Source organism: Lepisosteus oculatus, chromosome 6 (genome assembly GCF_040954835.1).
Source record: "Lepisosteus oculatus isolate fLepOcu1 chromosome 6, fLepOcu1.hap2, whole genome shotgun sequence".
NCBI classification, from domain to species: Eukaryota; Metazoa; Chordata; class Actinopteri; order Semionotiformes; family Lepisosteidae; genus Lepisosteus; species Lepisosteus oculatus.
Genome location: NC_090701.1, coordinates 49630377 through 49643328, shown reverse-complemented (window position 1 = coordinate 49643328; position 12952 = coordinate 49630377). Strand labels below are relative to the sequence as shown.

The following is a 12952-nucleotide window of genomic DNA, read 5'->3' as shown; positions in this document are numbered from 1 at the left end:
TTACTGTAGGCAGTTCTTTAAGGAGAAATTCTCAAAGGCTATGGAAGCCTATTTGTGCCAAGGGGAAACAAAAATATGTATTGCTATTAATCAAGATATTTTTTCATTTAAAAGAGATACTTATTGCTTTTAAATGAGATAATTTTCCACCACAATTCGATATTTACCTAATATAAAAATGTCTTGCAATACAAATGCAGTAAAATTGTCCCATGCGAAGTAGCATTCAGGGTCTTTAACAACAGAACAATGTTGTCTCACTCCTTTTTGTGCTGGTCTTTTTCACCATTTCTATGAAAAACAGAAATTACATGGCCTTACAAACAAGTAACATTCTTCATGTGAAACTACAGAAAAATACCACAAGGTTTCTGCCAAATCTTTAAACACTGAACAAAATATATTTATGATGACTTGACAGTAAGACATACTGTATGCCTACTGTTGCTGCCCTGTTACTATTACTGTTGGTCGATAGTTCCAATACCTCAAAGTCCTTAAGCCTATGCTTCCATCCAATATATTATCATTTGAAATTGCATGCAAAATGCAGGAAGCGTGTCATTTGAAGAGAGAAAAAACAGTATTTCTGTGTCAGTTTGCACAGAAATTAATGTAAAGAGATACGGGAATGCCAAACAAAATGCACTAGCTTGTGTATTGTAAACATAACATAATAAACATCGTATTTAAATGCACAATTGTTTAATTAAAGGTAATACATTTTTTTTTCTCTGTGGCGCTAATAGGCTTCTGTCCACAGCTATCCTCTTTCCAGTGTAAATCAGCCAAATTTAGATGATAATACACAAAAAAAGACAGACAATCTGTGCATTAAGAGGTCAATTTTTATTTTCTTTCCATCTTCAACATTTCTTTTCTTACCTCCTCACCCATATCTAATATTTGCTATGAACATACAGTAACTTTTGCAGGTTTAGAACAGAAATTGAAACATATAATAGGTTAGAATAAGAACAGAAAGACAGTAATAGAACTGTACAGTATGTTGCATAAATAACTATAGATTAGAATTTTTAAAGCAGGAACATTTTCAACAAATAAAATTAATGAACAAAATAGCTTTTACTGAGCCAGTATCCATTTTTGCAAACAAAAATAAATATCTATGGTGTATATAATATCTTTACATCATTTTAGTGTTTAGTCAATTTTTTTAACCAACAACAGATTATTTCTGTCATACTTAATGTAACACATTTCAAAGTAGTACCAATTTAACATTCCTACAAACCTTTCTCATGCATTAAATACTATTATATGCAAATGATGCAACATTATTCTGAAAACGGGTCTGAATAGCACAATCTCATTTTCATTTTTTTCATTTTTGTATTATCTCTTTTCATAATACAGTAATATGAACACATGTGGCACTTTCACTCACTTATACAGTCTTTTAGCTTGTATCTGAACAACACATCATGCTTTGGAGGAAGTATACCTAGACCAGCCCGGGAACAGTCTATATCAACAGGAGTAGCAGGGTCTTTTAACTCCATATCATAATAGAAAACGACTAGAGCCAAAAACTGTTTAATTTCGTTAACAGCAAAAAAGCGTCCAGGGCACTCACTGACACCAGATCCAAATGGCAAGAGAAAATTTTTAAGTTTTCTCTGATTTTTGTAGAAAAATGTCTTCTTTTGTCCATTTTCATCCAGGAACCTATTGAATTTGAATTCCTAGTGGGAAAAAGAATAATCTTAATCATGGGAAATAAAACATACTGCATAGTCACAGCTGTAATTACAACATGCACATGCACAGAAATGTTGTTTTTTAAATGTCACCACCTCAGTATATACACATAAAGTAATTGCCAATGTCTCAATGTTCTTCAATTGTTCATAAGGGGAGCTACCCTGTTCATTCCTTATGGGAACATCTTATAATGTAAAAAACATGTATTGCCTTGCATGACTAGTTACTCACTCTAGACTGGGAGCTGTATGAAGCCAGAAGTAACTCAACATAATCTATTTTCACATTTATTTTGTAAGGCATGCGCCAAGAGAGTTTTGGAGACAAACATTTGTTGCATCTTGACACAAAATTCCCACAATTCAAAATTGTGGTCCCAACTGCAAACAGTGCAAGCAAAATACTGTAAGGCTATGATTATGTAAGGCTGCAAGGAAACGCGTTCTTGTTCATGTTCAAGCAGGCAGCTGCGTCAGCACATGTAAAGATTCATTCCACACTGAAAAGTAAAAAGCAGATAAAGGTGAAGCCTTCTTCAGGTATAAGGGAGAGAGGGACGGCCAAGATGTTGTCATTCTTTTCTTTACCATTCAGCATTGACTGAGCCTTCACATATTCTTGTTCATATTCTCTAATTATTTATAAATATATAAAGACTAAAAATGTAGTTGGAAAAAGCAGATAAAACTAAATTCTTTAATAACTTCTTAAAAATATTCATTTTTTTTTCAATACTGATATTTAGCACATACAGTACTGCAGTAAGACTATCATAACTACATAAGGGAAAAACAAATCTTTCACAGGAGTTTAAAAGCTTTGTGCTTCTCATCAGTTATGACCTTTTATTAAACTATATAGTCTAAAGCTTCATCTGTCTGATATTAATGTTCAGCTTCATCCCCTTGCAGTTCATTTTGAATAGCTGTGTGTTTCTTAGCCTTTGCATAACCAATATCTCTTTGTGACATACCGTGGGATTTTCATAGATCTCTGGATCCATATGTATCATCTGAGGAAACATTGCAATACGATCTCCTTTACGGATAGATACATTTTTACCAGAATCCATGTTCAAAACAAAATTTTCAGTCGCCACACGGATCATTATTGATGCACTGGAAAGTCGCAATGCTTCATCTATAATGCTACCTAAAATGAGAAATGCAATAAATCTAATTAAAAGGCATGTAAAGACATTGGCAGATTGATATAAAGTCTGCATACTGTATGCTTTGTTCACTTAATGTGATTTGACATTGTATCCTTGGACAATTAGAACATCAAAACAGTTACCAATGAGAGGAGGCCATCCTGCATACCTAGCCTGTAGCTTATTCTTATTGATTCAAGAATGTCAACTAGAAGCAAGTGTATACTGTAGGCTTCAAAAACATGGCTGGGTAGTTTGTTCCATATTCCCACCCCAAAACTCTTTGGGTATAGTTGTCCCGCTTGTTATTGTTTTAAATGCACATTTTCTTGTATCCTCCAGTTTGTGCTACATTGTTTATTTGTGGAGAAAATCCACTGTTAATACATTTGATGGATATGAATGTTTAGAAAAGTGGTGTCACAGTTATTGCCCCCATTACACCCCAATCCCAAAAAGTACAATTTAAAGTCTTGATTTTGAAGTTTAAGGACAAACACAGCTTCCACTTCTACAACATAGTCTTGCAGGAACAGCAAAGACATTTGTTAATTGCAAGGATGGAATATCAAAGTCAGGTGCACACTACCCCTTTACACCAGGGGCTGCTGCAAAGGCTGGCATTATTATTATTATTCAATAATGTCTTATCCTGCAATTCTGATAAAAGCTTTTAGCAGATTGTCTAATCAAGAACTCTGCATTGTATATGAAGACATTTGGAATGTGCTCATGAAGAAATTTGGAATGTGCTCATACTATAAATATCTCACCTCCTGAGCTACCCTTTTGCACAACTTTGTTCACATTCCTGTTTCCACCCATTCTTTTCCCTTGCAGCTGCTCCCCGGCTCATTCCTTGCAGAGCGACTGTCCTTACAGTCAGGCTGTTTTGGTCTCAGCCAGGCAAGTAACACCAAATAAACTTTCATGATGTTTCATCTACGTTGCATTAATTAGTACTAAATTTGTGTTTTGTATGACTCTTTATTTTAAACAGTTCTACTGTATAGATGGTATTAAAACTAGGTATTGAAGCCACTGTGCTAAATTAACAAAATGAACAGGATCTCACTGACCAAGGATAACATTGATACTTGTTTGATTTGTCATTTTAGTACATGTTAAAAACTTACCTAAGGCTGACATGCTGTCTAGCTGTTCTTTAGAAAGGACCACTGTTTTTTTCATCTTATCCAGCTTTTGATTCGATTCCTGAATCACACGCTCTACTTCAGTTTGAGCCACTTTCAAGGCTTCTGGTGACCTTTAGTTAAAATAAACGTTAAAGATACAGTATGTTTACGTCTCCAGCAGGACAACATTTCCAAACATAGTGTACAACCTAAGCACTTTAAACCACAGCAGTAAATAAACATCTGTCCCAGCAGTATAGAGATTTCTGGGAAAGAAAAATTCTCTCTAATGCATTTTTGTTTAAAACAACATACACAATGGAAATTAATTCTACATTTGCTCATTTATTGGCAGGCTCTTATTTCTCAGATCAGTGCAGGCTCACCTGTGAATCAAATCATAACTTGATCATGATGTTTGTTTAAATGCGTACAGTTATGTGTTTAAACACAACGCTCTTAAAAACAAAATGACTTAGACCTTTGGTTGCAGATTTGATTCCCTTTTAACTGAAGTTAGTGAAGGAAAGGGTCCAGGCAGGAAAATACATTTCTCATCTCACAACAATTGGACTCCAGACTTCACTCATTTTCACATACAGTATATCACAATTCTACAGATAGGATAATGGCAATCATTAACTAATTAATAATTATGTTTAAAACAAATTAATTGCCAAAAATGGAAGCTTCCCCTTTGCAATCAATAGCACTGACCATTTTAGATATATCTCTTCCAGCTGCTTTCTTGGATTTGTACAACAGAGAACTGGCAATATTCTGCTACGCTGCATAGCAATTGTCAATGGTACAGCTTGCTAATCTCATTTTAAAGAATGGGGCCAAAAGGACAGTCTTGTAATGTAGCCAAACACAGTAATGTAAAAAATAGTCACAAGAATTGGGTTGTCTTGACTATACTAAGTAGTTCCAATAAATGCAGTACAACCCCCATAGCTTTTACAAGCCCTGAAATTGGAGAAAATGGTGATATCTTGGTGTCATGTTTAAAAAAAAACAACAGCACATACATGGCACAAGCATTAAAGGTAAAAAACAACTGTTCTTGTACATGTGGTGTAGAAATAGTGGACGTTTTGGTTGTACATCTTACAAAGTCACAAGAAAAGCAGAACTCTCACAGAGTATATTCTGGTCAACAGTTAAGCTATGGTAACATCATGCCTATCATAGGCATGATGTTACCACTAACACCTCTTCCGATGTTGAAGGGGTGTTAGTGGGGCCAGCAGGGGGCGCTCACCCTGCGGTCCACGTGGGTCCCAATGCCCCAGTGACAGGGACACTACACTGTAAACAGGCGCCGTCCTTCGGATGAGACGTAAAACCGAGGTCCTGACTCTCTGTGGTCATTAAAAATCCCAGGGCGTTTCTCGAAAAGAGTAGGGGTGTTACCCCGGCGTCCTGGCCAAATTTCCCAATACCAATCTTGGCCTCCTAATAATCCCCCTCTATGAATTGGCTTCATTACTCTGGTCTCCTCCCCACTGATAGCTGATGTGTGGTGAGCGTTCTGGCGCACTATGGCTGCCGTCGCATCATCCAGGTGGGGCTGCACATTGGTGGTGGTGGAGGGGAGTCCCCATTACCTGTAAAGCGCTTTGAGTGGAGTGTCCAGAAAAGCGCTATATAAGTGTAAGCAATTATTATTTTTATTATTATTATTATTATTATCATCATCATCATCATAAAAATGATAAGGAAAAACACCTTTACCTTAGCATGTAATACAGGCTCCAGAATGTTGCAGGCAAGGTATTAGCCTGCGATGCCCATAACATGGCTGTGTGTGTTCTTGCTTTTCCCAGCTCATCAAGGTAAGGCATCTGATCAAAAAGATTCATCCTTCGCTCGATCAGTGCTGACAGACCATGGTTCTTTTTCAAGTATTTGTGTTGAAGCCTTTCAGTTAATGCCTCTCTTGCTGTGTAGGCTTTTTTGAGCAGGTAGATTGGGAATCCTGCTGCTATTTCAGGAAATGCTCTGTCAAACACATTGAAATTATCCACGGCTGTAGTCATCTGGAACTTTTTTGGCTCAATATTTTCCATTTCTGAGGGCTTTTCCTCTCTTCCAAACAATGTCCGAAAGCCAGCTTCAAACATAATCCGGAAAGAAAAACTCTGAAGCCCTTCCGTTGTCCATTCTGAGGTCTTATTTCTCAACATCACGGTTTGCAAGTTTTCCATCATGCTAGAAGTCAGGTTATGCAAGGCTGGGCCTTGAAGTGTCTGACGAAACAAGGCATGTATTTCTTTGTAATTTCTGTTATAGATGGGATCATTGAAATCTGCATGACCAAACACCTGAGGAGAAAACAAACTTAGACAATTAGTTTTCTCCAATAAAGTAACCGAGCATGGAATCTGAGTCTTCATATTCTACAGTATATGTCTCCATAATGTCACATAAGGAATGTAAGTGCAAGCTGCAAAGTTAATAACTTGTATGATAACTTAGCATTGATAAATGCAAGCTGTATGCACCTCATAGATGTTCTAACAGATAAAGTTTGTCTGGAATGCCAGAGGTAAAAATATAGTCCATATCAGCAGCTCATTTGGCCAGGATTCATCATGGTTTCTGAAGTGCTAAGGAGACTACAGAACACATGAATCCCCCATGATTGGGAGCCCAATCCATCACTGGGATTACCCGGTTGCTTCAGTCTGCCCAGTTGTATTAGCAATGCTGGTCTTCACCTATACAACCAGGGTAAAGTACCTCACCCAGCAGTAACACAGCAGTCTCTGCAGCAGGTCCTTGAACCCACAACCTGTCTGACATGGGTCCAAAAGCTACATTCCCCTGAGGAATCCCAGAGTAAGTTATCCGAATTGTTTCTAGAGCAATTCACTTGCATGACGGGTTTGAGCATATTGGCCCTGTATTCTGTTCTTGTTAGGCTGCCATTAGTGAGTCCCAAGTGTGTCACTTGAGGAGAACATATGCCTCTGCAGACCATTAAAGAACTACTACCAAGCTTGTTTACTATTACCACACAATGCTTTTTACAACAAACTGTACATCCCTGCTTTCTCTCAGTAACGCACTGGTGCTGCTCCTACAACATCTGAAGCAGTTTGTTGGGACATTGCAGCTTGAAGTCTACCCAGCATTGAACACACTCTTAAATACAGCATTAGGAAATTATGACATCACTGTGGACAGAGCAGAAACTCTCATGTTATGCATTCATGTTTCCTCAGACATTCTTCTTAAATATTAACCGCATGTGTTCCAACGGATAAACGAGGTCTGCACTTTACACATGTAAAGTGGAATTCAAGCATCTCATGTCATATACCTGTATGAATTCTTCCCTTTATCTCTAAGTTTTAAGTGAAAAACATTTTTAGGTTGAAATCTATATAATGTTTGAAATTATATTCATGATTTGTTTATACATTTTCCACATATTGAGGGTTGTATGTCAATAATATTCCTTTCTAATATAATATTTTTTATAGTTTATAAAACTATCCACTTGTCTTAATAATTACTTCACCCGTTTTTATAGGATGGCCTACTTGTTATAAAGCAACTGTAAAGATACAGCACATGTATCGGTAAATGCTGTTATAGTTAACACTGATACATTTACAATGATACATTTGATATATAATGATATATTTACAAGTTCTCAACATTTTTTTTTTCAATCAAGCAAAGCGTTTGTTTTTTATCGTATATGCAATATGCATATTTCCCTTTCTGTTGTGTGTTTATTTAAAATATAAGAAATATAGGAATGTTCATTGCTCAAGTGAAGTTTAGACATGTTTAAAATTAACCAGAACTTTTTTTTTAAGATATCATGATCACATCTGGAAAAACTGAAAAGAGTGACAATACACCTTATGTCATACTGTAATAATAATGAGGAGAATGCATGTAAAGTACTATGAATTGGCTTCATTACTCTCTGCTCTCCTCCCCACTAATAGCTGATGTGTGGTGAGCGTTCTGGCGCACTATGGCTGCCGTCGCATCATCCAGGTGGATGCTGCACATTGGTGGTGGTGGAGGGGAGACCCCATTACCTGTAAAGCGCTTTGAGTGGAGTGTCCAGAAAAGCGCTATATAAGTGTAAGCAATTACTATTATTATTATTATTATGAATTATGGAAAACAAGAATGTAGAGTGGGATACACAAAATAAATCTGGTATTAAAGGTTCATTCCATGCTGAAAAGTTAAGAAAAGAAACACTACGTTTCAGCTGTGGAGACTTCTCCAGGTGTGAGAGAGAGAGGGAAAATTGACAAGACAAGGTGTAGCAGAACAATAGACAGCGCAGGTAAGAAGAGGCAGAGAGCAGGGGGTATATGGGCATACGGCAGGAGAAACTAGTGTAGAGTTCATCTCGTCAGTTGCAAAGCATCACATTTGCATCACATTTGAGATTTATAATAGAATTAAAATTCTGCTTTGTGTATCATTTGCCTGATATTATCACTTTTGCAAAATTCCTTTTAAGTTACATTTGATTTCAGTCCTTTATAAAAGAATTTTGCAGTTACAGGATATCATGGTTAAAATATTTATTGAATTCTCCTTTTGGTGTTATTCAGTGAACATGTGGTCATTGTTTCTGTTTTTGTTCTAACCTAAAAAAAAAAAGAGTTATATGGACTTCCCAAATCACTGTTGCTGTTCCCGGTATTTTATAACATAAACAGTGCTAGTGCTGTCATCAGTCCTGCACTATGAAAATGAGGATATGAGTTGAAATAGTTCCATCAGTATTCGGTGGTGGTATAAGGTAATATACTGGTCTCATATATAGATTTTTGTTCTATTTCATATTACAATATTTTAATTTATATTTTGAATAAGTATTATTTGTCACAGTTTTCTCATTATTGGAAAACAGTGTCCAGTCATTATGTTCCCTTAATATCCAACATCTATTATAAAAGTATTATTATTGTTGAAATAATTATTAAATTTATTCCCAACAAGAAAAGCAGAAGTACATCTAAAGCTCTAACACAACTAACAGTATGTTTAAATATAGATTCCATATATATATGGACAGCTGGACAATCTACCAATTCGCCAATGGAGGAATACTTCTCAAACGGGAAGTTAGAAAAAAGAGATGAAAAAAATGAATGTTATTTTTTTCCAGTTTTGTGTTTAGCCTAGTGTAATGAATAAAAACTTCAATAAATGAATAATGAATAAAATGAAGTGTAATTAATAAAAACGTCAAAGTCAAATCATCACATACTGTAGCATCACCTGGGTGAAGCGAATTACTCGATATCCCTTTTTTTCAAAAGCATGAGAGCCTTCACAAAGGTATGACATATTGATGCCATTTAAATATTTTGTTTTTAATCCATCTGTGTATTTTAAACTTTAATTGTAAACTATCCACTGTGGTTTGTATTCGGCCCTTGCATTTCTTCTCGTCCCTTGAAAGTAAGATTGGCTTGAAGAGAAGGACCCTGTGTTCCTACTCTGCCAGGGCTCTGCTGTTGCTATGGTGAAAAATTTGGTAAGAGGTGAGGGGAGGTTCACCAGCCTTTGTTCAGCTAGATAATTTATTTTGAGGACATGAAAAGAATAAGCATGCAAGCTAATGAATGCTCTGTTTTACCTAATCGTCTGTTTTACAAAATCTAAAATTCTTTCTACCTTTTACAAGATGGGAACACCAGAACAGACTGATACCACCTTCACATTCTGTTTGCTTCAGGTTACCTTTCTTGATGTTTCAATGGCAAACGTCTGGAAATCAAGGTTTTTCCCTTGCCGAAACACAGCACTGTATGAGAATGGATCCATTATGAAGGTGAAGAAATTCCCAGCTATTTTACAAGTGAAACTGTCTCCATATTTCCTTTGCTTCGATCGGAGGAATTCCAGGGGATTTTGTCGAAATTCCAGGGCAACTCCAAGAAATGGGATCCAACCATTTTCTAGAGGGGGCTCACCTACTTGCCTATAAAAAATAGTGATACCATTCCACGTTATTTGTACATTTAAATTTGTATAATTTACTTTATATATTGAATAATAACATCATCAGGCTACTTCTAAAATAATGATAATGCCACATCAGGAAAAAGTACGGAATACAAAATAAATTAAGCGGATTGAAAACAAGCAGATCAGTGTATGGCATTAACCTTAATGAAAGGTTCATGTTCTCTGTATATTTAATTTAGGTTATTATATTAAATTTATACCATCCGTTGTTTATGTATTGTGCTTTTGTATTTTTTCTGCAACAGTGTTTATTGCTTGTTGAGTTTTCCCTCCATGCTTTCTCTCATTCCTGATTGTAAGGTATATATCTGCAGACCTGTCTTGCAGGGACCCTCTTTCAAACAGCCGTAGTGTACGTTTATGCTATACTACCCAGGGCTTTTAACTCATATTTTAAATAACTGTCACTCATTCCTGCTGTCCCACTAATAAGGCAGCATTTGTGGCTTGAAGCCATGCGGAAGCTACCTGTTGTTGAGCAGCCCTCTATGGATGTGCAAAAGAGGGTCAGCAACAACGTTGGGACTGATCTTTGTTAGTCACCCAACAACAGCCACTATCATTGCCCAGGTGCATGAGATAAGACACTTATTAAGAACTGTGAATATTCCCTGACACTAGGTTCAGCTGAATGAAAGAGCTCAGTAAAAATGACACATTTGAATGCAGGTGAAGAGGCCAGCTTGGTTGGACAGCTAACTCGTAACCCCCCCTGTTGAATACATTGCAGTTTGAGCTCAAGGCAAAAGCTTGTAGTTGGGTTTATCTCTTGCCTAAGGGGCCATGTCTCCATGGGTTAAAGATGCCAAGTAAGATAAGTCATTAGTTGTCTAAGGACATTGAGCAAGTTAACTGTCAGTTTATTGCTAATTTCCTCCTTTGTAAAAGAAAACCTCAGTCAGGTAAAAACGTTCAAAAGTGTATGACCACTACTTTGTCATTTCAAAACGCCATATTAGTATAATGCTAAGAAAGTAACCATTTACGGCAACTTAAGAAATCTCTACAAGTTTAGATTTGACAATACCACCTATGGGAATTACAATCTCTAATTTGCTCTATGATCCATAAAACAGTTAAATAATGAACTGACTAAACTAATTTATTAAAACAGTCCATGTATCAACATATATCATTAGAAGTTTGTCATTTAAAAATATAAAAAAATATTTTTCTCAGTTATGAAACCACTTTCAAACATTATCACTAACCTAAGGCATCTACCAGTACAGTAGTAAAAACAATGTACTGTAGCTCTGTGTTATACCGCTGAGTACACTATGTTTGGTTAGAAACACTGTTATTTGTTTTCTATGTATCTATTTATATATCGATCTATTAAGAGAGCTATATCACTCTCCCTGATGAACATCCTGTATACATCAAATTAAGTGTACTGTACAGTATGACTTGAACTGAGTTCTACGTGTAGTGTAGGTGTACAGTATAGAGAGTTCATGTTAATCTTGCAACACTAATAAAAGCGCTGCATCACACAATCAAGCCTATGATGAGAAACAAGACTAAAAAAAACAAGGTGAGAAACAAACCACCAGTTTATTTTTCAGAGATCTGATATTATCTTAAAATAATACACGAAACCAAATATCACCTGGTGCTGAAGACATTACATTATGTCGATAGCGACTGTGAATATTTTAAATACTGTTTCATAAATGAAATCGTAGAGAATCAAGAGCTTTTCGTTTTTAGTCGCCTGCTCTTGTGCTTTTAGTAATTGTTCTTGGCAGTGTGGAGCAGATTCAAATTTAATCTGTGGGTTGTATTTACATTTCGAGCAGTTTAGCTACTGTATTGTATGTGCGAATCTTTTCAAGTTGGTACAAGAACAACCGAAAAACGTCCGAGTCTTTAAATATACGCGTATTTTAAAACGAAAGAAATCGGAACACAAGGATAGTACTGCAAATGCAAAATTATCATCTCTGTTGGTGCACTGTAGAATGCTTCTCAAAAGCTATGTATTATCGTTTTTAAGAATTATACATATAAAGCACTCGTTATAAACGTAACAGTAGAAACATTTAACCTCAGAGTATACACACTACCTAGACGTTACAGTGTTTAAGAAAGTTTAAAAACAGTCACAATACGGAACATTGTACAGCAATTTATAACGTGGTTAAAAATCTACGTTAAGATTTCCTTGAGGAAAACTGGAGCTTCCGTTTACTAAACATGAGCGTATTTAAGAACAGTAACTTTTTAGTACATACGCAAATCATCTCTTACCTTTTTCTGACACAAAGCGTGAACCATGTTAGTATAATCGACAGTAAAATCGTGAATACGTAGACCACGGCAACAGCCATTATGTGTTTACGGTACCAATTTGTTCGATTCAGTCACGGTGAGGTTCAGAACAAACTGCTATTGATTTTGACAGACCGTGGTGAGCAGTAGAGCAAAGTTTATCTCCAAACACCACCCCCAAAACCAGTTGTGGTGCCTGCCAGCCCCATGACTCAATTTTGTTAAATTTGGTTTAATTATTATTCATCATACTTGACACCTTCACATACTTTTTGGTGTTAAAATATTAATCTGCTTTACCTGTACATTATATTTGTATAGAATTTCTCCTGCATCAGCACAGCCTACAAAACCTTCTGAAAATGTCTTATTTGTTTGAGGCAAATTAAATAATATTTTCAGTAACCTCAGAACCGAATGTTATTTTAAATTAAAAATAAACTCAAGTAAATAATATAAAGTTAAAAAAAAGATAAAAAAGTTTACAAACAAGAGGAAGCTATTCAGTCTGTCTGGCCCATTTGGTAGTAGCTTACTGACCTGAGGATCTCATCCAGCTGTTTCTTGAAGGAAGTAAAGTATCAGCTTCAACTCCATGGCTGGGTAGCTTGTTCCATACTCCGTCTTGGTAAGAAAGTGTGTC

At 36.1% G+C, this 12952-nt stretch overlaps 1 protein-coding gene across 2 annotated transcripts; it reads right to left on the bottom strand.

Moving 5' to 3' along the window:
- Positions 1-830: 830 nt before the first annotated feature.
- On the bottom strand, positions 831-12644 carry LOC102694683 (cytochrome P450 7A1-like). 2 transcript variants are annotated; one of them, XM_015353388.2, is made up of 6 exons: positions 12289-12644; positions 9748-9988; positions 5752-6341; positions 4015-4145; positions 2699-2877; positions 831-1706 (listed from the first exon to the last, which is right to left on the bottom strand). In XM_015353388.2, the coding sequence occupies exons 1-6, from the start codon at positions 12366-12368 to the stop codon at positions 1401-1403; spliced, it is 1527 nt and encodes a 508-aa protein (XP_015208874.2). In that variant the 5' UTR covers positions 12369-12644; the 3' UTR covers positions 831-1400. The 2 variants fall into 2 exon arrangements, with proteins under 2 accessions (XP_015208874.2, XP_015208875.2); XM_015353389.2 differs by lacking the exon at positions 9748-9988.
- Positions 12645-12952: the final 308 nt, after the last annotated feature.